Consider the following 23,623-nt stretch of genomic DNA (forward strand, 5'->3'; position numbering starts at 1 on the left):
TGGAACCAGATGTAGAACTCTCAGCTTCTCCTGTGTTATGCCTGCCGGGAGGCTGCCATGTTCCTGCCTTGATGATAATGGACTGAATCTCTGAACCTATAAGCCAGTCCCAATAAAATGTTGTCCTCATAAGAGTTGCCTTGGTCATAGTGTCTATTCACAGCAGTAAAACCCTAACTAAGACACTTAGGTTTACAACAATATTAAGGATTATGTAATATGCAAATAAAATAGGATAAAATGAAAACAATTGAATAGACCTGTAATATTTCATTCATTTTCAATTACATTATTTTCTTTTCAAATACGTCTTAATGTAATTTCAGATGTATATATGAATATATAAATTTACATAAAAATACACACATATATGTTTGTGTGCATGTGTGTGTACACTCAATAATGTAAGCACAAAATTTCCTAATCTACTCCTTAAAAGAAAATGTAAATTTATAGCAAACTTCTATTTACATTTATAATCAAGCTGTTTCTATATGGACAGTTTGATATATCTACAGCTCTTTCCTTTATAAATATTTCATGGAGGCCATGTTCATATGTAATTGGGGAAATTCTGTTTAAACTTAAGTGAAATATTAGATTAAAATTCAAGAGATGATGAAATTTATATAAAGATTCAGCCACTCAAGTTTAGTTATAATGGATCAGTTTCCGCTCTCAAATCAAATGGATATTATTGGCTTAAAATCGTTGGCAGAAGTGTATGTATTATCTTTGTACCATGGAAACATAGAGAAAGAAATACCCAAGTTTGAAAATGTATGTGCTGTTGATGAAATGGCAAGTATCAAGTCACCTCAGTCTTAAGTAGATGAGGTCATTTACTAAATTGGAGCTTTCCCCCCAAAATTAAGCAAATTGCAATTAGAGACTTGGCACTTTATACATAATGACAGAGTATTAGTTTAAAGGTGTCTCATAATTCTCTTTCAGCATGGGTGGGTTATTCTCTCTTCTTTTGAGACTTTTAAGAGATGGGGAAACAGCTATTAGGTGGCAGCTATTACATTCTTTTTCGTGTTGTCATGATGTTTTCTTCTTTAAAATGATTTATAATAAGGACTTTGAAAATAAGGATAGTTTTGTGCCTGTAAAGCACAGCCTACTTCTCATCAGTTAGTGCAAATATCCCGTGTTTCATCTGAGGCTATTTCCTTTATTGACATAATGCGTCAAACATGCTTACAACTAATTGGGGGAAATTTTATAGGAATGTCAACTTTTTTTATACTAACCCCAAAAGACAAAATCTGATAAGTGAATCCAAACAGTTGGCACAATGTGTTGTCTGACGCTGACTTCCATTTGCTACATGGTTCTCTTAGTGCCGTTTTCATTGAAGTCAGACTTTCTCTCAGAACTGTTCAAGGGTACCCCAAAGAGTCACAGGTTTCACATTACATCATCGCACAATCAAAGTAGTCCAGTGGAACTCAGGCTGGGGTTTTTAAAAGCACATCACTACTGGGAGAAAAAGTCAATATACACCCATTTATAACAATGCTGTGAATATTTGGCATAAATATGATCACTAGAAAAATGTGCTTTTATAAGTAAATATCATGGAAAAGTGGCATACAAATGGTTTAATATTCAAAACCTTTGATTTCTAGAGTTTAGATAGGTTTATATTTCCAAACAATTGATTTAATGTTTTAAATAGATTTTTATTATGAATATGTTGTCACTTAACTATTTGATTTGTATGATTTTCCCTGTAGCACATTTGCTTAATGTGAATCTGTTTATTTATTCATTTATTTATTTTATGTAGTAATGGGAGATTAACCTCCAGGTTTGGTGCCTAGTAAGCAAGCTGTCTACTGAGATGAGTCCAACCTTCTTTAGCATAATCAAGTGGATTGAACTCATAGTAGAGATGGATAGGGTGTTAGATTTGTCTCTGAATTGAGGATGAATTGATTCCTGTAAATGATTTCTATTCTAGCTCCTCTATACTCCTGGGAATTCCATTTATGTTTAGGCAGGGAAATCGTTCACTTCAAATTTACAGTTTTACAGGGGAAATTTTTGCAGCTCTATTTGGAGGAAGGCTGAGAATAATGCTTTACAGAGCATTCTGCCATACTGCAGCCATTTGATTAAATATGTAACTACATCTTCTTTATCATTAGACTTACCAATCAAGTAAAGGCAGATTTTTTTGGATGTCTTATAGCACCTTCCTAGCATAGCTCTCTTCCCAAAAAATGATTATAAATATGTATCACTTTAGTAGTTAACTATAAACTCTGATGGCATATGTATTATAAAGTCTTGTTAACAAAGAAAGTACATAAAGGAGAAATCACTAATAGTTAAGGGCTAATGAGAAAGTATTTGTATAAAATACTATCAGTGCTTTAATATATATGTATATATTAATATATATTATATACATTAATATATTATATATATGCATAATTTGTGCTAAGCCTATTCTTGAATTACACAATCTTGAATTATTTACATACATGAGTTCATTGGCTCTTTAAGGTAAGCACACTATGTAAAACAGATTAAGGATCACTGTCTCCGAGACTGAACAAATGCAAGTCAAGTATTTCTCAAGAATATATTTTACTATGCAGCAAAATGTGTTAGTCTTTCCAGCTTAGCAAACTTAAAATATAAATTTCTAGATCTAGTTCTGTGATCATTTATCTTTATAAACATTTCAAAAATGGATATGATTTTCTTTTTTAGAATAAATTTACTATATTTTAAGTTTCTTCTATATTTTGTCTTGAATTTCAAAGAGTGCATATCATTATTTCAATTTCATAATTATCTCTAAAGTTGAGTATCTTTACAGAAATTTATCTTTATACAAATATTTTAGTAAAATGTTTACTAAATAAGATATGAATCTTAGTATGTGAAACATAAGCTTCTTCAGCAACTTCTTCATGACTGAGTTTCATATATATATGAAAATAAAAGGGTCAGAAAATAAAATATTAGCATTTAGACTCACAGCATGTTGAGCTAGTTGTTTTGCTTGTAGATAAAGGTACTCAAGACCAAGGCTGATTGCCTGAGTCCATCCCCAGAACTCACATAGTAGAAGGAAAACATCCTTTCCTACATGTTAATCTCTGACCTACACATGTGCCATGACACCGTGTCATGTGCTCATATACATATAGTACCCCCTCCTACATAAATAATCAATAAATTAATGTGAATAACAACATCAATTATTCCTATGTGAAGGAAAATAATTTTGACTGATAACAAAGTATTCTTACATTTTATTATAGGTCCTTTTTCAAGAATAATTCCAATAATTCTTGTCAGTCTAACCATATACTCACAGAATTCTTTAACCTCTATTAATTCTTTGTTTGTACCTTCTGACTATGACATTGTAGTAAAATAACCGAGCTAGTAAGAAGAAATTAAGTATTTAGAAATAGCTGAGATCTATAACTGTGTGTTAAGGTCTTCCGTGTTGACAAGCAATGTATAAACGAATTATATTATGAAATAAATTAAAGCATATTAGACACAAATAAACTTACATTTTGAGCTGAAATAGGACTGACAAGACCTAGAATCTAGAAACTCAGCCTCATAACAATATTGCAAGAAGACTGGAATAGTGAAATGTAGAGGCTCAGACTATCTCAAATTAGTAGTGTCCATGGTTTCCAAGTGATGTCACTGTGTTGGGCTTCAAATTTTGAATAGTCATCACAGTTGATCTTTATGCTAGTCACTTAGGCCACCTCAGTACAGTTTGGAAGGCAAGGACTATGATCCTTTTTAAAAAAAAAAAAAAAAAAAAGGAAGTATGATATCAGTAGTTTTGAGGGCAGGTGGTTTATAGCTGCAGAAGTGAAGAAGAGGAAAAGGTAAATATTACACATGTTGGTCTGCTTGAAATAGCCTTCCTTCCACCTTACACCCACAGAAGCCCATTTGTATTGCAAGGCTCAGCTCAGCTGCCTCCGAGTGACCCCACCTTAGCAGATCTTGCACAGCTGTGACACATTCCATAGCACTTCTCACAGCATGACTCACAAATGCAATTACACATTTACCTATGCAACCACTTGATCTTGATTAATTATTCTCTCTTCTATTACATTGCAGGCTCTATTAGGGAGCCTGTCTGTTATCACTAGTGTATCTTGACATGTCTGGCTTCTTGTAGAAATTAAATATCTCAGTGAAGGGGATGGATATAAGTATTGAGACAGAATTAGCTTGAATTTCTACATTTGTAGTATTAAACATATTGTTTAATACTATATTAACATACTTAAACCTTAAACATACTGTTTTCATACTGGGTAAAGTAGTTGGGTGTTAATGGACTGTTATAAACAAATTATTGCAAGAAAAGTATCATGTTACTTGATCCCAGAAAACTAACCTTCTTTGTGGATGGTCACAAGTGACAAGTTGTGGGTCATGTTCTGCAGTGGTAATTAGAAGCATTGTTTTCTATAAAATGCCACCTGTGTCATGTTGTTGTTTGTAACAGCTCACATTAGAGACTGGCTTTATTAGCACACTAACTCTTAAGTGAAGTTTTTGCTGCCATTACTGAAATGAAATGAATTTCTGAAATTTTATTGTGACCGTTAGTGTTAGTCTTAGCTATACAAAGATTTATTGCCTAAGAGTAAATATGAGAACTCCTAAATAATATTTTAACCAGACACGGAAAGTATGATAGGAAAAAGGCCACCATTTAAAAAAAAAAGATGACTTAAAAAACAAAACCAATCAACAACCTACCAAGAGTATAACACATTTAGTACAAGCCTTTACTGTGGAGGAGCTGTGACTTATTCAGTCTGTTCTGATGGACTGTTTTAATGTGTGTTTTACATTTCTGGTTGCTGTGCTAAGAGGAAATTATTCTTTCCCACTTAATGCATGTTGGGATAGAATGATTATGTGTTCCGTCCATCCCATTCATGCAGACAAAGAAATGGAAGAGAAGAAAACATAAAGATGTTTGGCCTATACTCTTGGCTTTCCTGAGCAGTGTAAATGATCTTCTTTAGAAATTTGTTTTTATTTATTTATTCATTTATTTTATTTATTTATTGCCTTAAGTAAAAGGCAACTCTCAGTAGGATTATTACTTCCTGTAAGCTCATCCCACAGTTCTGGGTTATTTTTCAGGGGTTTATATATTGGAAATAAAGCAGTGATGCCCACTTTCCTGTTGCCATTTCCAAGATCACTTCTGATGTGTGCATTTCTAAAATGAAATTAGCATGAAAGCTACCGACCCCTGGGCATACGCAGTCTTCTATTGATAAGGCTAAGATGCCCTTTCATTTATTTTCATTGTAAATTTTACTAGTCTACTCAATGTCACTCATTTATCCTTCACACACACACACCCACCTTACACAACACTCAACCTCAAACTGTTGCATCACCTGGAAGACCTTATTAAAGTCAGAGTCTGACTCAGTAAAGACATTCTGTGCAAGCCCCCCATTTAAGAAAAGAAGTCCCACCTTGTTGCTTAGACTGGCCTTGAACTTGTAGCCCCCTTCCTGCCTCAGCACACTACATGCCGAGATTACAGGCTTGAATCTTGAAGCCCTATGGAAGTTCTGGAGGACATTTTAAAAAGCAAAGCACCTCAAGAACTGCTCCTGTTGTTAGCAAGTCCACCACAGCCCTGATCTCATTTCTGCTTGGACACTTTCTCTGCTTTCCTATAAATAGCTATTGTTACTTATTGCCTTTGTCTTTTTTTTTTCTTTTACAGAGTCAACATCCCCTCCCTCTTTTGTAAAGAAGTAGAACCCACTCTTCACCCACATTAAACCAACTCTACATTATTATTAACAATGGGGCCCGGGATATAGTTCAGACTGGCCATTGAGCCTCTGTTCTCTTGTCTCAGCCTTCCATGTTGTTGGAATTACAGGGCCACTTTTCATCTTTTACTCCACCAGTGGAGCCAGCTTTCATGGGGGTGCGGTCTTCAGCTTTTCAGGTTTGAGTCCTGGCAGTTCTTTTGCAGAACCCATAAGACATCACCGTGCTCTCTTCTTTGCCCACTAGCAAATGGCTTCTCATGGCTCCAGCTTCTACCTCTCCGGTTGCCCCATTCACCATCTTTTCTTAGATGTCCTAAATCTATTTGAAACCTGAGAAGTATGCGGCCAGCTTTATAATTTCTTTCTGGGAGTGCATCTCATTGTTACTCAGCTAGAAACATAGTTGACAAAACTATTAATTTTAATTCTTAATTTGTTTCTAATATTAGCATATAAAGTGATGGCTTAATGAAATGTACACATTATTCTCTGATTCCCCCCAATTCCTTACCCCACTCCTGCTGCTCTGCTCGCTCCCACAGGAACCCCTCTTCTCATATGCATTCTCTTGCCCCTTCTCTTCTCACTTCCAACCCAAGAGCTCCTTTTCCCACTCTCATGATCACCTTCATGTATAAAAATCAAATTCTAGAGCATACCTGAGAGAAAACATGACGGTCTCCAGTTCCACTCATTTACCTGCAAATGCCATGATTTCAGTTTTCTTCAGGGTCCCATAAAATGCCATTCTGTATATGATCTACATTTTATTTATCCATCCATATGTTGATGTGCATCTAGTCCAGGTCCACCTCTTACCTGTTATGAATGAAGGGCCTTCAGGTATGTGCACAGAAGTAGTATAGCAAGCAGGTCATCTTGTGGATCTGTTTTTAGTTTGTTGAGAAACTCCATGCAGAGTTCCACAGCGGCTGGACCAGTTTACACAACTACCCACAGCGAGGAAGGGTTCCTCTTTCTCCACAGCCTCGGCACCATTTGTTGTTCTTAGCTTTCTGGATATCCTTTTCCTTGCTGTCATGTATCCTCTCTTCTTATTTCTCTCTCAAATCTATAAAATACGTCAGACTTCATCTGCATTTCCACCATGTCCATCATCACCTCCGTGATTCCCAAAATGCACTTCTCTGCCTCTGTTCTTTGTTAGTTAACAGTTATCTTCCCTCATTCTTTATCATCTCTGCTCTCTCTTCTCCCTCATCCCCATTGCTGTATCACTGGACTTGCACCTGGACGACTTCATCAATGTCCCAGCGATTCTCTCTCCATCCGTTTTGCTCCCGAGTAACAGAATTGCCACCTTTTCCCACAGTGGTTTTCCTAAGAGAGCAGGAATATCATCTTCCAAATTAAGCCTTTAAAAGCTTTCCGCTGCCTGCAGAATCAGACCCAACTTCTTCATTAAGGCTTTATGATTTGTTCCTAGAATTTTTTTTTTCTGAATATTCATTACATTTTATTTTCTCCCACCAGCTGTACCGGACTACCAACAAAAGCTCAGCTCTCTGATCATAGTCTTAGTGCCTATCCTCCAATTTCTCACACCCTCAGCACTCCTATGCCTCTTTCCTTCTCATCTTTCTGAACTCTAAAGGAGGAAAAGATATTTTATTGTCTTCTGTAGACATACATTAAATGTGGGAGGGGAAAGGATTATAAAGCTAGTTTTCAATGCTTAACTTTGTAAGGCATTTCTGAAGTTCCCCCCCCCCCCCAACACTCCAGTTGTAGTATTTATCTACCAGCTCATAGTAAACTCTTTGTCAAAAATTAGATGACTCAGCTCCAGGAGGAGCTAAGCTCTTTGCCTGGTAAATCTTGATGTCTGGGTACAAGGAATTTGCCTAGGCATAATGTGGCCTCACACCCCCTTCTAGGTTGGGAAACAGGTACTGGTGCAAACACCAGCCCAACCCCAGAAGCTCTGGCAGCAAGAACTGTAGGGAGCCACTACGTCCTGCGTCATCACGTGCTGTGAAGAGGGTGGAGCCCTCCTGGGAACCGTGAGGGGCAGGGCCAAGCAGGTGGGGCGGGGCTGGAGCCCTGGGCGGAGCTGCGCGGGGTCGCGGCTGCGGAGGAGCGGGCTCGCGGCGGGCGGCAGCGCATGTGTGCGGTCCCCTCGACGCTCGGTGCCCCGCGCGTGTCCCGGAGAGGCTAAGCCCGGAGCGACCCGGAGGTCGGACTGGTGGACGGACTCGGGGGTTGGCAGCCCGGCTGGGCTCTGAGCGGCGCGGCAGCACATCGCCTGAGCAGGGAAGCCCTTGAGCACCGCGTCTCCTCCTGACCCTCGGGACCGGGCGCGGCTGGCGTGCGGGTTTCCTCTCCGCGGCCAGCCCGGGCAGTCCCGCGTCCCCTCTGTCGCCCGCACCTGCGCGTCGCGGTCGGTCCCGCCCTCGGCGGCGGCGGCTCACCTGGGCGCAGCGCGGACAGGGCGCCGCCTCCGGGACGCAGGTGAAGCGGGCAGGGCGCGGGCACCATGAGCAGCGGCGCCAACATCACCTATGCCAGCCGCAAGCGGCGCAAGCCGGTGCAGAAAACGTGAGTGACGGCGGGCAGGCGCGCTCTGCGGGTGCGGGAGGTCCCCACGCGTGCAGCCATCCAGGAGCTGGGTCTCAACCAATGCATTAAAAAAAAAAAAAAAAAAATCCCTGCTTTCGGGCGCCTGTACCTTGTAGCTCGGCGACCTTCCCTGGCCCTGATTCGTTGACAGCTCTGACCTACCTAGTGCCGCTCTGGCTTAGTTAAGCCTGCTTGGAAATCCTTCACTCTAGATCTCCACCACCGTGAGCTTTAGGGGATACGGAGGATGAGTAGACAGCTCACTGAGGTGAGACGATGGGCAGAGCTAACCACGTGCTGTCTTGAAGGAGGGGACCTGTGCCTTTGAAGGAATTTCTTTCCGTTCTTAGCGCCTAGCTTTCTGTTTTGCTCTCGTTTACTTCCTAGGCAGCAATTTTGCAGGGCTCAGTGTAGGCTCAGAATTGGTAGCAGGTTGGAGTTTGCAGTGGACAGGTGCCCTGGCTGGCGCCTTGATGGCATTCTTAGGCACTCTTAAGTGAAGCTTTCTTTCACCTTTTGGAGTGCTTTTAGGGTCTATAAAATTTTAAAACATTATAAAGAGGAAAAAGAACTAGACTGACTTGTAAGTTATTTCTGCTGTCTACCTGTAATTCATTTCCCCTTGCTTAAAAAGTTTGGCCAATTCTAACAGTGATTACAGACTCTGGTCTTTGTTTCCATGGGCTATTTGTGTGAGATGGGAGATATTTATAAATATTTTTTCTTAGAGAAGAGAGCCATGCTTGAGACAGGGTTCCATTTAGGAGTTGGCTGTGTTGACGCGTTCATTCATAACTACCTTGGAGTTTCTACAACTTACCATTTCTTATTTTAAAAAAAACCATCAATTATTTTAGGAACACTATCAGGCATTCAGAAACTCGCATTTTGTCTGAAACCTGACAGCTATCACCAAATGAACCAAAGAAATAACAACTTAAGATTTATACACTGTTTACATCTAATTACTAGCTTAGACGTTGGGTTGTGGATTTTAATTCCCCTTAAGAATTTCAACTGTTCTAGTTCCTCAAATCTTGACTTAAAAATTAATACTGGGAGATGTTCGTGTGCAACTAGTCTGATCAGAATTTGGAAGTGTTATGGTACATTTTAAAGGACGCAAATATCGTTGACTCAGCAGTTTTCCGCCCCAGCAGTTCTTTGGACCCTGGCTTTCAGTGCATTGCTATTTTGTAAAATGTTTTCTATTTTGTTAAAACATGTTTGCTCAGTTTGACTTTGTTCCTGATGGTTGAAGTTTCAGAGGCTTTCAAGTGCTTGTTCCCCGTTTTCATTAATAGCAATACTAACTCAGCATGAGATGAAAAATCTCAGATGTTAGGTACATGAGCATAAAATCTGACGCCCCGATTGAGTGTTTAAGTAACTGATTTCCATTGTGTTACTTAAGGACATAAACTGCTTTCTGTACAAAGTTCACCCTCTTAGATGTTATTCATTGTAATGTTGAGTGTTTTTAGTTTCTAGTTAATAGAGGGAGCTTCCCTTTTAACACTACAACATTTCCCTTTAGATTAAGATACACCTTTTATTATATCGCCCCACAATTTGTATTTGGTAATTTCTTACAACTAAACTGTTGTCCCCACTAACTTATATTTTATTTTATTTAGTTCTTGACTTCTGTTTATCAGATCTGTTCATAGCACCTTTAATCAACTCTAACCCTTTATACGCCTTAAAGTTTGCCAGCTTGCTTTGTCGAAGACTTTTAGTGCTGGCACTTAGATCCTCTAGTGAAAGTGCTTATATTTCCCCCCTGAATAGAAAATAGTGAACTTTATAATGCACATAATCAAAGTTCACCCTTAACAACTAGGCCATTGAGCTTTAATATGAGTCTTTAAGTTAAGCTACTTGGCTTGTGTGCAGTGAGGCCCCAAATACCTCAGTTTTAGGAAAAACACAAAGATGTGTTGACTGTGCTTTCTAATCTTATTAACTTATACAGAGCATATGCACCGTAATTTGATAGTGTTAAAAAAAATGTCATATTTAAATATACAGTTTCCATGAAACTTTGGAGCAGAGTAAGTGACATGATTTTTAACCTGAAGCTCTTTCCGTCTTCAAATAAGGATCTAGATGCAAAATAAGCCCCCTCTAGTGGCTGGTCTCACCATGACAGTTATCTGTAGTAGGAAGTCAGTTTGAAATGTGTTCAATTTCAGGCCAGTAGTGTTTTGTACACTCTGCACTGTGAATGACTGTTTCCTTCTTCTTCAGTGCAGTGAAAGTTAGTAAATTAAGAGATCTGAAGCAGCCCATATCCTCGTCTTCAAGGACAGAATTTCAAAGACCAACCTGGGAATAGAATCTTCAGCGATGTTTCTTAGTTAGTGGTCGCACATTTAGTGTCTGTTTTCACTTATATCCTATTCTTGCTTATTCTCTTTGGAGAGGACAATGTTTCATGCATTTGTTTAGTTACTCCATCTTATGAAGATGGTTGAATGAAGTAGAAGATGGAGCGATCTACTCTGGTGATTAAAACTTTAAATATATTTTTGAAGCATTTATTAAGACAGAAACTGTCTTACTGCTACTGTAGTTTAGGATTGTTCGCAAATAATAGATGTTCAATAAATAAAATCTGCAGCTGTGGTCGTATTTAAGCCAGCCATGTCAAGGGTCTCATGATCTGCTGCTAAGGTACACACCAATAACAACTTTTACCTTATTAGTATTCTGGAATGCTGAGGTAATGTGTAAGCCCTCCATTCTATTAAAACATCGTGAGCCTCGTCTGTATAATAAAACTTACTAAGAGTGTTGTTACAGTTCACAATACTAAATTTTCCACAGAGATATAGTATGGTGCCCTTTCTACAGAGCACCTAGAATTAAAGGATTTTGCAGATACGGAATATTCTTCGGTTTCTCTCAGATAGCTTTACTGAGAGCGTATCTACGCTGAGACTGTGGCTGTGCCTCACACTAACCGATAGATGGGTCTAAACACAGGGGCCCACCTCAAGCTGAACAAAATCAGCAACAGATTTAAACTAAAGGGTGAGGCCTGGTTTCTGCCTGCTGTGAGTCAGGTCTCGTTTCTTATGGTTGTTTGTCTGTCTGTATTCAAATTCTTTTTTTTTCATACAATATATTTTGATTGTATTCTTTCCCCTCCTTCAACTCATCCCAGATCCTCTCCTCTTCCCAACCCACACCATTTCATGTTCCTTCTCTCTCCCCTTTCTTGGTCAAGTTAATTATTGTTGTTATTATTATTATTACTATTATTACTAAGACTAGCAGGACAATGACTCCACTGCTGTCCTTATAACTAAACTAGAGAAATAGAAGGCTTCTGGAGACCCAAGTGGAGGCCTATTCTTTAAGTACTGCTGGTTATGTTTGAAGGTGTGAATCCGCACATACGGACACTAGCGAATCTTACTTTCCACAGCCACTGAGCAGTGCAGTCTCCTTCCTGTGCTTAGTGAACACCATTAGTTAGAAGTGAGCACTATACGGATCCTTAACAGTATTCTTCTACTTCTAAACTCTATTTGTTTTGCTTAACAGTGTCATACAGCAAACATTGCTATTTTTTTTCCCAATATGTTCTGATAGGAACATTGAACACAGACGTTTCCATACACAGTTTAATCTCATTTTCATAGAAGTACTATGGAAATAATGTTATCATTTCTTTTTTTTATGCCACTGGGACCTAAGGTTCACATTCAAAGTGGGTTCAGGTAGTAAGTGGAAAACTGGACTTTGGTTATTGAGTCTCTAGTTGTTGGCACCAAAGCCTGATGTTCTTAGCAATGGTGTGGGACTGTCTGGATGAACAGGTTAATCAGTGTGCATGATGGCCCCTGTCCTGGGCCTTGTCGGTTATCCACTGCATCTTTTCTAATAGCACTGAGGCAGAAACAGTCGATTGCCATTTCAGGACTCAGTCTGTACCTGCTCATCTCTTGCTTTTGTATTCATGTCCTTTTTCTTAGCGTCCCCCAACCCCCATTTCCCTGCACTGTTACACATATCTCACTGTGAAGCACTTTGAATAACTGCATGTTGTCTCCTGAGTACCTTCAGTATTTTCCTTTATAGGGCACGTTCTGTCACTTCTAACATTTCAGTAATTTAACTGGTGTTTCAGAGCATATCCCGGAGATTTGTAAACTCTTAAATATATGTGTTATTTCCATAAGACAAACCTGTTTAGGTGGAATTTGGGGAGACAAAAGTTTATATACTTCTAAGGCTGAACCATGTGTTACACTCAGATATAGTGTCAAATTAGATTATAAAATTTTTCTGAATTACACCCGCATTGTTTGTCAAAAAGCCATGTCTGTACCCATGTATTTTACTTAAAAATATTATGAGTTTTGCAAGCAAGTGATGGAGGTGGTTGAGCTTGTATATTGGGACTGTGCTTATGTGCAATAGTAGGATTTTATGTTTCCTGTATTGACTTAACTTTGTCTAATATTTTTTTAGCTTCTTAGTTTGTTCTTTTTCTTGTTCTGAGCTAAATTTCTCTAAAATGCATACACATTTTAAAAGTCAGTAACATGCACACAGTGCCCACCGTCTTGTGCTTCATGTCCTGGGCATCGTCCTCGGTGCCTTTCGTGAGGACATCAGCTTTCTATCTCTCCCGAGTTTGCTTCATCTCTTCCTGGCCTCACCTCAGAGTCTTGGATTAAACATGCTTTCAGCTTTTCATTGTTTTTGACTGTGTAAAATTCTTGGTTGCTGAGCTAAGTAATGTTCTGTGATTGGATTTCCCTCCCACTTGTATACATTGGTAGTTCATATTATTTTCCATTGTCATGTTCTTTTCCATGTGGGCACAATGTCTTAGGTGTGTGAGAGACAGGATTTCTGCCCTTGTTTTCCTTTATTTCTGAAGGAGAATGGTAGCCGCAGAAACTGTTGTATTCTGGCGTTAGGAATCCAGAATGTCCTGCTTATATTTAACACCTGATTTATAGATCGGCATCTCTAGAAACCCTTGAGCGTCGCTGCTAAACCACCTACATCACGGAGCAATGCATTACACTGGTTTGCCTCACTGTAGAGTATGTTTGCTCCTGGTAAGAGAATCAGAATTGCTGCATTTGTCTTTGCAGGGACCAGAGCTTCCTGCATGGTAAGTATTTGAGGTTCGCTAAATTACCAGTTGATCATCCCTTAATATTTTGCCGGTCTTACCTTGGTAATTGTGGTATATTGGATCTGTTATGTGGGCTCAAAGAGTAATACTAAAAGAGAACATGCATATGCTTAAGAACTAGGAAGAGAAAACAGTCATCCTAATCTTTTCAGGATTACCTGCAGAATCATTGTTTTCTAGACCTATTTAATTTTTCTGGCTTTTTAAATATGTGCTTCTTGTGTAAGCACCTGCTATTTACACATAAATCTCTCCTTAACTAAAACCAACAGTGAAGGACCCATCACAGCTGGAGAACAGCAGCAGGACACTGGGAAGAGAGTCTGACTCAGTGGGGCTTCCAGGTAGAAGTCTCAGAAGGTTCTGTGGATGCCTTTTGTCTCATAAAGGGAAATAAAACATCAAGCTGAACTTACCCTAGCAGTGAAATTCATCTTTTTGCCATATAGCTCTCTTATCAATTTAAATCAATCACATAGTTTATGGTGATTAGCATTTGAAATTCTCATTCAGAGATCAATGAATGCCCTTGCACTGGAGGGAACAAAATGAAGAATACATGGAATTAAGAGTTGAGTGTGTTTTCTGTTCTTACCATCTTGAAATTATTTCTCTCTCTCTCTCTCTCTCTCTCTCTCTCTCTCTCTCTCTCTCTCTCTCTGTGTGTGTGTGTTAAGTATGCACATGTATTGTACATGTATGCAAATGCATGTGGAGGCCAGAGTCAGGAGTCTTCTTCAGAATGTTTTTATTCTTTGAGAATTTGATGCAGTGTATTTTGATCATATCCATCCCTTCCCCAACTTCCTCCAGATCCTCCCTGCCTCTACCCACCCAAGCACCCCTCATCACCCCCTTTATGTGTATGTGTGTGTGTGTGCACGCACGTGCGCGTGCATACTCAATTGTAATATTTGTTCTTTACATCCCAACTACAGTTTGCTCTACCTCCACTACCTCCTTCCTTTCCCCACACCCCTCTTCCCTAGACTCACTCCTCCATTTCCCTACCAAGAAAAAAAAAAAAAAGAGTAGACCTCCCACTGATGTCAACCCAACATGGCATAAGAAATTGCAATAAGACTAGGCACAAATCGTCATTCATGTCAAAGCTGAACAAGGCAACCCAGTAGGAGGAAAAGGATCCCAAGTGGAGACAAAAGAGTCAGAGATACCCCCCCCCAATCCCCCTGTTAGGAGCCCCACAAGAACAGCAAGCTTCTCAGCCATAAAGTATATGCAAAGGTTCTAGCTTAGACCCATATAGGGTCCTTGGTTGTTGCTTCAGCCTCTGAGAGGCCCTGTGAGTCCTTAATTGATTCTGTGGTCAGTGTTCTCATGGTGTCTTCGACCCCTCTAGCTTTTACAATCCTCCCGGTTTTCTTCAGGGTTGCCTTGGCTTCACCTAGTGTTTGGTTCATCTAGCTGTTTTGGCCAAGACTCCTGGGTGTGTGTCTTTCCATTGTAGAAAACTTGATTTTCTTTCTCCCAGCAGCAATCAAGTAACAATAGCTTCTCAGCTAGAGGTAGGATTTCAAGTTGACCTCCTCTCCTCCCTGCTAGGGCTTTGTCTGGCTCGACCTTTCATAGGACTTGTACATGTTGTCACAATGTCTGTGGGTTGATGTGTCCTCTGCTCTGTTATGTCTGAAGTCATCCACTGCCTTTGGCTCTTGGGAGATGTCTGTCCCTTCTTTTACATAGATCCCTGAGCCATAGGGGAAAAGGTGTGTTATAAACATCCCAATTAGGGTTGAGCACACGTTTTAGTCTCTATGTTTTTTGCTACATGTTTGCCAGTTGTGGGTGTGTCTGTTCCTGGCTGTGTGCTACAAAAAGAAGCTTCTGTGTCGAGAGTTGAGCAATGCACTTATCTATGGGTGTAGCAATAAGTCATTAGGAGTCATTTTATTGCTATGTCCATTTAAGAGCATAATAGTAATAGGTTTTCCCCTAAGATCCTGTCTGTCACAGGTTCTTGGGCACATTCATGGTGTCAGGCACAGGCTCCGTCTCATAGAGCAGGTCTGAAATCCAATCAAAAAGAGATTATCACTGGTTCTGTATTGAGGTCATAAAAGTCACTGTGATAACGGCATAGTTAATCTTACTTAGTCTGCGTGAGAAGACTAACTAAAATCCTTAAGGAGAATTAAGGAAGTAGAAATTGGAGAATCTGTGCTTACCAATATGTAAATGATTAACTAGGTAAGTCACTAAACATTACACTTTCTAAAGCCAAATGCATGCTTACTAGTAGTTGTTCTAGGTAAAAATTGCCTTAAAATAATTTTTTTTTTTTACTTAATCGCTCTGTCAATATGAAAATACTTCCGTTTTATTTGTACAACTCAGTGGCTTTGGTATATTTTTGCATGAATGCTGTGGGTTTCTTTGTATTTTTTGTGGTGCTTGGTATTATCTGACAGTGATTTCATAATTGTGCTAGTGAGAAAAGAAAAGTTGGGTGGCGGTGTAGTAGAGGGGTTTATTGAGAAATCCTTCGTGTTTCGTGGGTGGAGAGGTCCCTGAGAGGATGCTTTAGTGTGATGGACACTTTTGCTCTGTGTTTTCTAAAGGATTCTCTTCTTGTTTGTTTTTCAGAGTAAAGCCCGTCCCCGCTGAAGGAATTAAGTCAAACCCTTCGAAGCGACATAGAGACCGGCTGAACACAGAGTTAGACCGCCTGGCCAGCCTGCTGCCCTTCCCACAGGATGTTATTAATAAGCTGGACAAACTCTCCGTTCTTAGGCTCAGCGTTAGCTACCTGAGGGCCAAGAGCTTCTTTGATGGTACGTCGGCTCGGTTGACGTTTACAGCAATAACTCAGAGAACAATAATGTCAAATATGGTCCTTTTAATGTTGGTAACTATAAAACATATCCATGGGCACAAATGTTGTATTTAGTGCTGTAGAAAATAATGACGTGACAAAGCTAAATGCGTAACAGTTATTAGCTCTCCAGTCTCATTCATCAGACATTTGGATGATACATGGTATCGTTCTTTTGAAAGTCAGGTATTTATCATTTTTAAAAAAGAGATAATAAAGTACTTTAAGACTGTGATTGAGGCTGGGGCTGGCTTAGTGCACAAGAAAGGATTTGGTGTGTAAACATGACTATCTGAGTTCAAATCTCAGTACCCACTTAATGCGTTGCCTTGCATGACTTTAATCTTAGCACTGTGGGGAACGGAGACAGGACTCTGGGCCTGCTGGCTACCAGCTCATTTGCAGGTTCAGTGGGAATGAGGCAAAAGTGATAGGGAAGAAAGTCTTCCTGTGGCCTCTGCATGTGGGCATGCAGGCATGTGGGCATGCAGGCATGTGGGCATGCAGGCATGTGGGCACATTTTAGTGAATGGATTAATAGCAAGATCTCAAACTGTGTGCTTATACATCCCTCAGCATCATGGTGAGATGCAGATGCTTCCCCTTCTGCAAACTGGGATGATGCTAACAATGACCATTCAGCTCACCAGGCAGCACCTACTCATATCTGTAATGCGCCTTAGACGACTGCAAAGAAAATCATTTCCCTTCAGATTTATGTTTATGTGATTTGATGTTTTTGATTTGAGCAACTTTTGCTTGCATGGTTATGTGTTTTCTTAACGCGTGTAATTTTAACAATAGTATTCTGTCAGTGCACACAGACACCTAGAACAGTGATTTCCTGTGGTCTGCAGTGTGCATTAAATCTCACAGCAGTGATTTCATTTGGTCTGTAGTGTACACTGACTCTTACTGTAGTCATTCCGTGTGGTTTAGAGTGGACACTTAGTTCTACAGTAGTGATTCTATATGGTCTGTAGTGTACAGAGTCTGACAATAGTAATTCCATGTGGTCTATAGTATACACCTACTCATACGATAGTGATTCCATGTCGTCTATAGTGTACATAGACTCCTACAGTAGAGATTCTATATGGTCTGTAGTGTACAGAGTCTGACAATAGTGATTCCATGTGACCTACAGTATATACCTACTCACACAATAGTGATTTCACGTGGCCTATAGTATACATTGACTCCCACAGTAGTGATTCCATGTGGCCTGTAGTGTATAGTGACTCATACAATAGTGATTCCATGTGATCTGTAGTGTACACCAACTCATACAGTAGTGATTCCATGTGGCCTGTAGTATATAGAGTCCTACAGTAGTGATTCCATGTGGCCCGTAATGTACAGAGTCCTACAGTAGTGATTCCATGTGGCCTGTAGTGTTCAGAGTCCTACAGCAGTGAGATAATGCATTATTTCATAGAAGACACTTAACGATCTCTTTAGAAAGATTCTTCCCTTTCAGTTCCATCGTCCTGAGCCCTTCACTCTGTACCACTGTGCAGCACCAGTGCTGTGCCTGGCTGTCCTGCTAGAGCCTCCTCCTGGGAGAGCTATCTCTGAGCCTCCTCCTGGGAGAGCTATCTCTGAGCCCCTTCCTCCCAGCGCTGTTGCTGAGCCCAGGATTCTTGATTCCTTTTATTTTTCTAACTCTGTCTCTGTCCCTTCCATCTCTGCAAAGTCCCGAGGACATGCTGAGTGCAGGGATGAAAGGCCTGCTCTACCACCACCACCCATATCCTCCAGACAAGCAGCTTCAGCACTAATGGAGGCTTGTTAAAGAGCCTGACCCTGCAGGACCTTTCACTGTCCTGGCTACATGTGAGGTACTGCTGTGGACTCTAGCCTTGAACTTGTGCCTTTCTAACCTCAACCTCAGTGTTTGCTCAGGCTGTGCTCTCTGCTGCACCAGATCCATGTCACTCTTCCCTGACACAGGAGGAATGTCTGCCCTTATACAGGGCCAGGGCGGGGGGCTCAGGCTCAACTCCGGGAGAGTTTATTGTCTTCAATAATCGTATATTTCAATTTCTTGTGCCTTTCTGATGAAGAATGTTGATGTGTTTGTGTGTATGAAAAATAGAGTTTATGATGTGTAAGGAAAATACATATATTGTCCCCTATTTACAAGCAGGAGGGTGGCACTGAAGATGCTTACATACAATAACTACTTTTCCATACAAGCACTACATAATTGCTATCTTTAAAACAGGTGCATATACGTATGTTCGCACACATGCATGATCAGACATGTGTCTTGTTATCCCCAAGTCAGCCGTATTAGCAGTGCTAAGTGTGCCAGGCATGTTAAAAGTATTCCTCAGCCCTTCATTAATTAGTTGGATTTTGTGCAGGTCTATTACCTATTTGTATTATTCTTCATCAATTATATCATGCTTGTTTTTAGACTATTTTGCTGGTTTTGTGCTTCGGTGTGCATAAGGCATAGCTGGAAATTTTGTTGAGCTATGCCTGCTAGAGCAGGCTTCTTCTATGTTGATTCAATCACTTCTTTGCCAAACCAAGGAATCGGTATTTGAGCAAATGTGTCACAAATATGTGGCAATGTTTTAGTTTGGTCTCCATTATGCCCTGTGCTGGTTTTTAAAAGTTGTTTTCTTTGCTCATGAAAGGAAAAATCCAAATATACAAAATGTTAAGGAAGGTTATAAGTGTGTGTGTGTGTGTGTGTATGTGTGTGTGTGTGTGTGTGAGCGTGTGTGTGTGAGTGAGTGTGTGTGTGTGTGTGTGCGTGCGTGCGTGTGTGTGTGTGTGTGTGTGTGTGTGTGTAGTTTAAGGGTGTATATACACATTGAGAAGTACCTTGAGCTGGGTTTGAACCCTTTGGGGAATAGAAATCAGTTAAAACCAAAATGACCACGTGTCTTCCCTGGAACATCTGTGGTCCCTGCAGTGTGTCAGAGTACCTAGAAAGAAAATGTCATTCATAGTACCTTTATGAACAGAACCATGCTGTGCAACCCAGGTGACGCGGTGGAGCTCCCAACATTCCTGAGGTGCCTATCCACAGTTAGTCTTACCGTCCCTCTATTAGGGAAACAGTGCAGTGAAGCGGAGGGAAGCTCAAAATGAATAACAGGATGCAAACAGGGGGTGTGTACATTCCTGCGGAAAGAACAATATAAACGAGTAATCATACAATCTTGCTAGAAAGGAAACTCAAGTTTTACTATAACAATAGATATTTTTCCAAGAAAATACATCTATTTATTGCAAGTTCAAATAATACGGCATGGATTGATCTTCTTAAACTTGGAGCCATGACTAAGCTTGTCTGAAAAGCAGAAGTTGAAATGTTAGGTACAACATTAATATTTATACTTTTCTAGTTAATTGAGACATTGAACTTTTATGTTAATAATTTAATTTTAAGTTATTAACTTTTAATTTAACTTTTAAGTACTTTAATACAGCTAAGTTGTGTTTTAGGTAGTGTGAAGCTTGAAGCAGTCTGTTTGAAACTATTATCTATTATGTCTGATGCAGAAAGTATTCAAGAAGTTCAATGACTGATCAGTAGGACTTTATTTTTGGATACATGGATTTCAGTGACTGCATCCAGGTCTTGGAATTGGTTTATGTTGACAGAAAGGCGCTTTCTCTTGTATCATGTCTGTTGCACAATGGTCAAACAGGAGATACTACCTCACATGGGATAAAAAGATAAGCCATGGATTTTAGTTAGTTAGTTGGGTGGGTAGGTAGGTAGATAGGTAGTTTTTTCAAGACATGGTTCCTCTTTGAAGCCCTGCTGTCCTAGAAATCATTCTGTACACCAGACTAGACTTGAATTCAGAGATCTATCTGCCTATGCCTTTTGAGTGCTGGGGTTAAAGGCATGTTCAGCTAACAATTTAAATTATTCTTAAGAAGTGTAATTTTGACATTTATATTTTGAATGTAGTTTTGTTTTTTTTTTTTTTTTTTTACTACCTATTGAAAATTTCAGGATGACTTTTTTTTTCTTTTTCAAATTACTCTGCGTTTGGACGTTGTCTTAGTTAGGGTTACTATCTATGTGATGAAACACCATATCCAAGGCCAACGTATAAAACAAAATATTTTAACTGAAAAGCATTTAACTGGGGGATTTCTTAGTTTCAGAGGGTGAGTCCATGATCGTTATGGTGGAGAAGACAGAAGAAGGCAGAGAACTCACATCTGATCCATAAGTTATGGTCAAGAGGGAGAGCAAGTCTGGGTCTGGTGTGGGTTTTTGAAGTCCCCAGACCCAGCTCCAGTGACACACCTACTCCAACAAGGCCACACCTCCTAATCTTTCTCAAACTGCTCCACTAACAGGACCAAGCATTCAAATACTTGTGCCTACAGGGGCCATTCTCATTCAAACCATATCATTCCACTCCCTGCCCCCCCCCCCCATAGGCTTGTAGCCATAACATAATACAAAGTGCATTCAGTCCAACTTCAAAAGTCCCCGTAGTTTTTCACAATCTCAAAACTGTTTTAAAGTCCAAAGTCTCCTCTGAGACTCAAGCCACTTTTTTAACTATAACATCCTTGCCTTTAGTCAAAACCAAAAAGGAGATTACAGACTTCCAATATACAATGGCACTGATTATAATATATAATATATTTTATATATTATATATATATATATATTATGAACCTGCAATTGTCCACTGTGAATTGGTTTTCTTGCTTCACGCTTTCTTACATGGTATGGGCTATATTTTGTCATGTGCCAGAATATTCCATCAACTCCTGGGTTCTTAATGTTTCCTTTCCATGTTGTGGAGACAGCACACAGTAGAGGACATGTGCCTCACGATGGGGGTGAGCAGACAGGTGAGGTGCATGTCACTCAGGTGAGGGCCACTGCCTGGTGGGCCAGTCTCTGTCTTTGAGAGGACCTTTAACCTTCCTGTGCCACACTGCCTTTACCCCATCAGTGTGAACAGTAACCAGGCTTGCCTGTTCTGAGGTCTGAAGTGGCTTAATGCTGACAGCAAGAACTCTGAATGGATTCTATAATTACAATTGTTGTCACGTGAATTACACCTAAGTCCTATGGAATACTGAATTTGGAGAGACTGTCCTTGTGATTGAATATGCCTAGGGACCCTTAGACCCAGTGTTAATATCATCTCTGGACTCCTGTGTTGAAGCAGTGCTGCACTTTAACTCAGATGGGAATTTGCTAAGGAGCTCTTACAAGCTTTTAGTGAAGTGGATGGATGGTCATGACTTGCCCAGATGTTTTCTCTTGTTAGAAACAGCACATTGCTCAAGTCTAGATGTTCTCAGCAAAGAGATCTGTTGCTTCTTTGGGGAGGGTGCGAGCCATGGACACTGTGTTTGCACACTCACCTTGTATGTCAGGTTTAATGGTGTGCTGCAGTTTTTGGTCTTGGTAAAACTGTTAAGAGTTATCTCTTAATGTCGTACTAGTAAATGTATTTACTAAGCACACAATAAACGTAGAAAATATAGGAACTCAGAAGATTTCTAAATCATTTCCTAAGTCTAGATACTCTGCCGTTGGTCTTTAAAGAGAGGCGTGTGGTTTGTAGAGTTGCCTGGGATTGTTAGTGTGTGTCATCTTAGAGCCGCTGAGTCAGCAGTTGACAGGAGTCACTCTGTGAATTAACATGCCCTCTGGATGATTCTAATGTCTGTGGAAGTTTCATAGTAACTGGCACAATTTATTAGTCACATTCTGCATTTCAAGTTATGCTTGAACTTCACTCTTTTAGGTAAAGGTGACAGCGTGCCCCAGGCAGGCTAACGGCCCCACTGAAAGCCACAAACACGCAGATATCTCTGTGCTTGTTGCATTGATGCCCAGAGGGACTGCATAGAAGTATTGCATCTAACCGAATGTGTAACATGGAGTGTGGTAGGGAGGTTTTTGGAAGTGAGTTTTCACTTGAAATTTGGAATACAACAAACTTTTAAGGCCTCTGCACTTTAAAAATGATCTGCTAAAAATCAATAACCTTCTAGTAGTCATAACCACAATACAATCCCCCCTCCTTGCCTCCAAGAAACACACTTCAGGGACTGCAGACATGACTCAGTGGCTAATAGCACTTACTGATTTCCAGAGGACCCAGGTTTGGTTCCCAGTACCCATATGATGTCTCACAAGTGTCCCAGGGGATCTGATGCCCTCTTCTGGCCTCTGAGAGAACTAGCCATGTGTGTGGTACACAGACATACATACAAGGAAAACACCCATACACATAATAATAAGTTTTAAAAGGAAAAACACATTTCATATACAGAAGAGAACCTTACAGTGTATTAAAGTAAAATATATCTTTTATCTCAACTTACAAAGAAAACTCCTTTTAGGTACATGTGATGTATTATTTAGAAATTTATTCATTCATATAAACTAATGAATGAGGTAGTTGGAGGTATTTTTGTTAAATTAATAAAAACTGTGTTTCTTAAACTTTCTATTAGATATATATGTTTAGTTAGATTTTCTAAATCATTCTCTCTTATGCACACAACAGTGTTGGAACAGAATTTAACTTTTCTAGTAATAAAGGAAATGATAAATACTGTAAAATACATTAAATTACTAGCAATGATTAAGAATAAGTAAAACAATAGTCTTTCCTCTCAAACTGTACCATGCCACATTTCAACTTAAAAGTAAACTTAGAAGAACAAAGAACAAGATGTAGTTTACCAGAATCCTGTATTTTTGTCCTCATGAATTTTATTTCTTCAACAATTCAAAATAATACACAAGAGAGGAAAGTCCACATAAGAAAATGTAAGTTGCGTGAATGTCATGCGAGTTCAGACTGGAGCCTTGGGAGCCGGGGTGCGGCTCCTTGATAGTGGCATTCCTTTACACACGGACTGCAATCAGTTCTTTCTACTACGGATTGCTTCAGATACCTCCAAAGGAAGACGCACTGAACACTATGGCGTTTTACTATCCTTATCTTGTGCTTGTACATTCCCGTCCCTTCAGAAGGGGGTATAGAGCCTACTGCACGGATGTCTATTAAAATTTAACAGATGCTTCTCAGGTAGCAGAATCAATGACATTTTCAGATCTTACATTTTATTTCTACAAACTGTCACGTGTTCCAGGGCTGTTAACTTTCAAGTATCATAGAGATTGGATTATATACGTGATGTGATGTGTGTAGTGCTTCTCAATGTTTGAAATGTTTTAGGCACTGTATGGTCACCACAGTAATTCTGTTG

At 39.8% G+C, this 23,623-nt stretch overlaps 1 protein-coding gene across 1 annotated transcript in view; it reads left to right on the forward strand.

Annotated features, from left to right (window-relative positions):
* The first annotated feature begins 7,893 nt into the window (after positions 1-7,893).
* The window catches only part of Ahr (aryl hydrocarbon receptor), a 34,719-nt gene continuing 18,989 nt past the window's right edge, over positions 7,894-23,623 (forward strand). The window contains exons 1-2 of the mRNA XM_034514542.2: positions 7,894-8,378; positions 16,165-16,352. Coding sequence (XP_034370433.2) covers positions 8,317-8,378; positions 16,165-16,352 — 250 coding nt within the window. The 5' untranslated portion in view covers positions 7,894-8,316. The remainder of the gene's footprint in view (positions 8,379-16,164; positions 16,353-23,623) is intronic.

The sequence above is a fragment of the Arvicanthis niloticus genome, chromosome 11 (genome assembly GCF_011762505.2).
Source record: "Arvicanthis niloticus isolate mArvNil1 chromosome 11, mArvNil1.pat.X, whole genome shotgun sequence".
NCBI lineage: Eukaryota > Metazoa > Chordata > Mammalia > Rodentia > Muridae > Arvicanthis > Arvicanthis niloticus.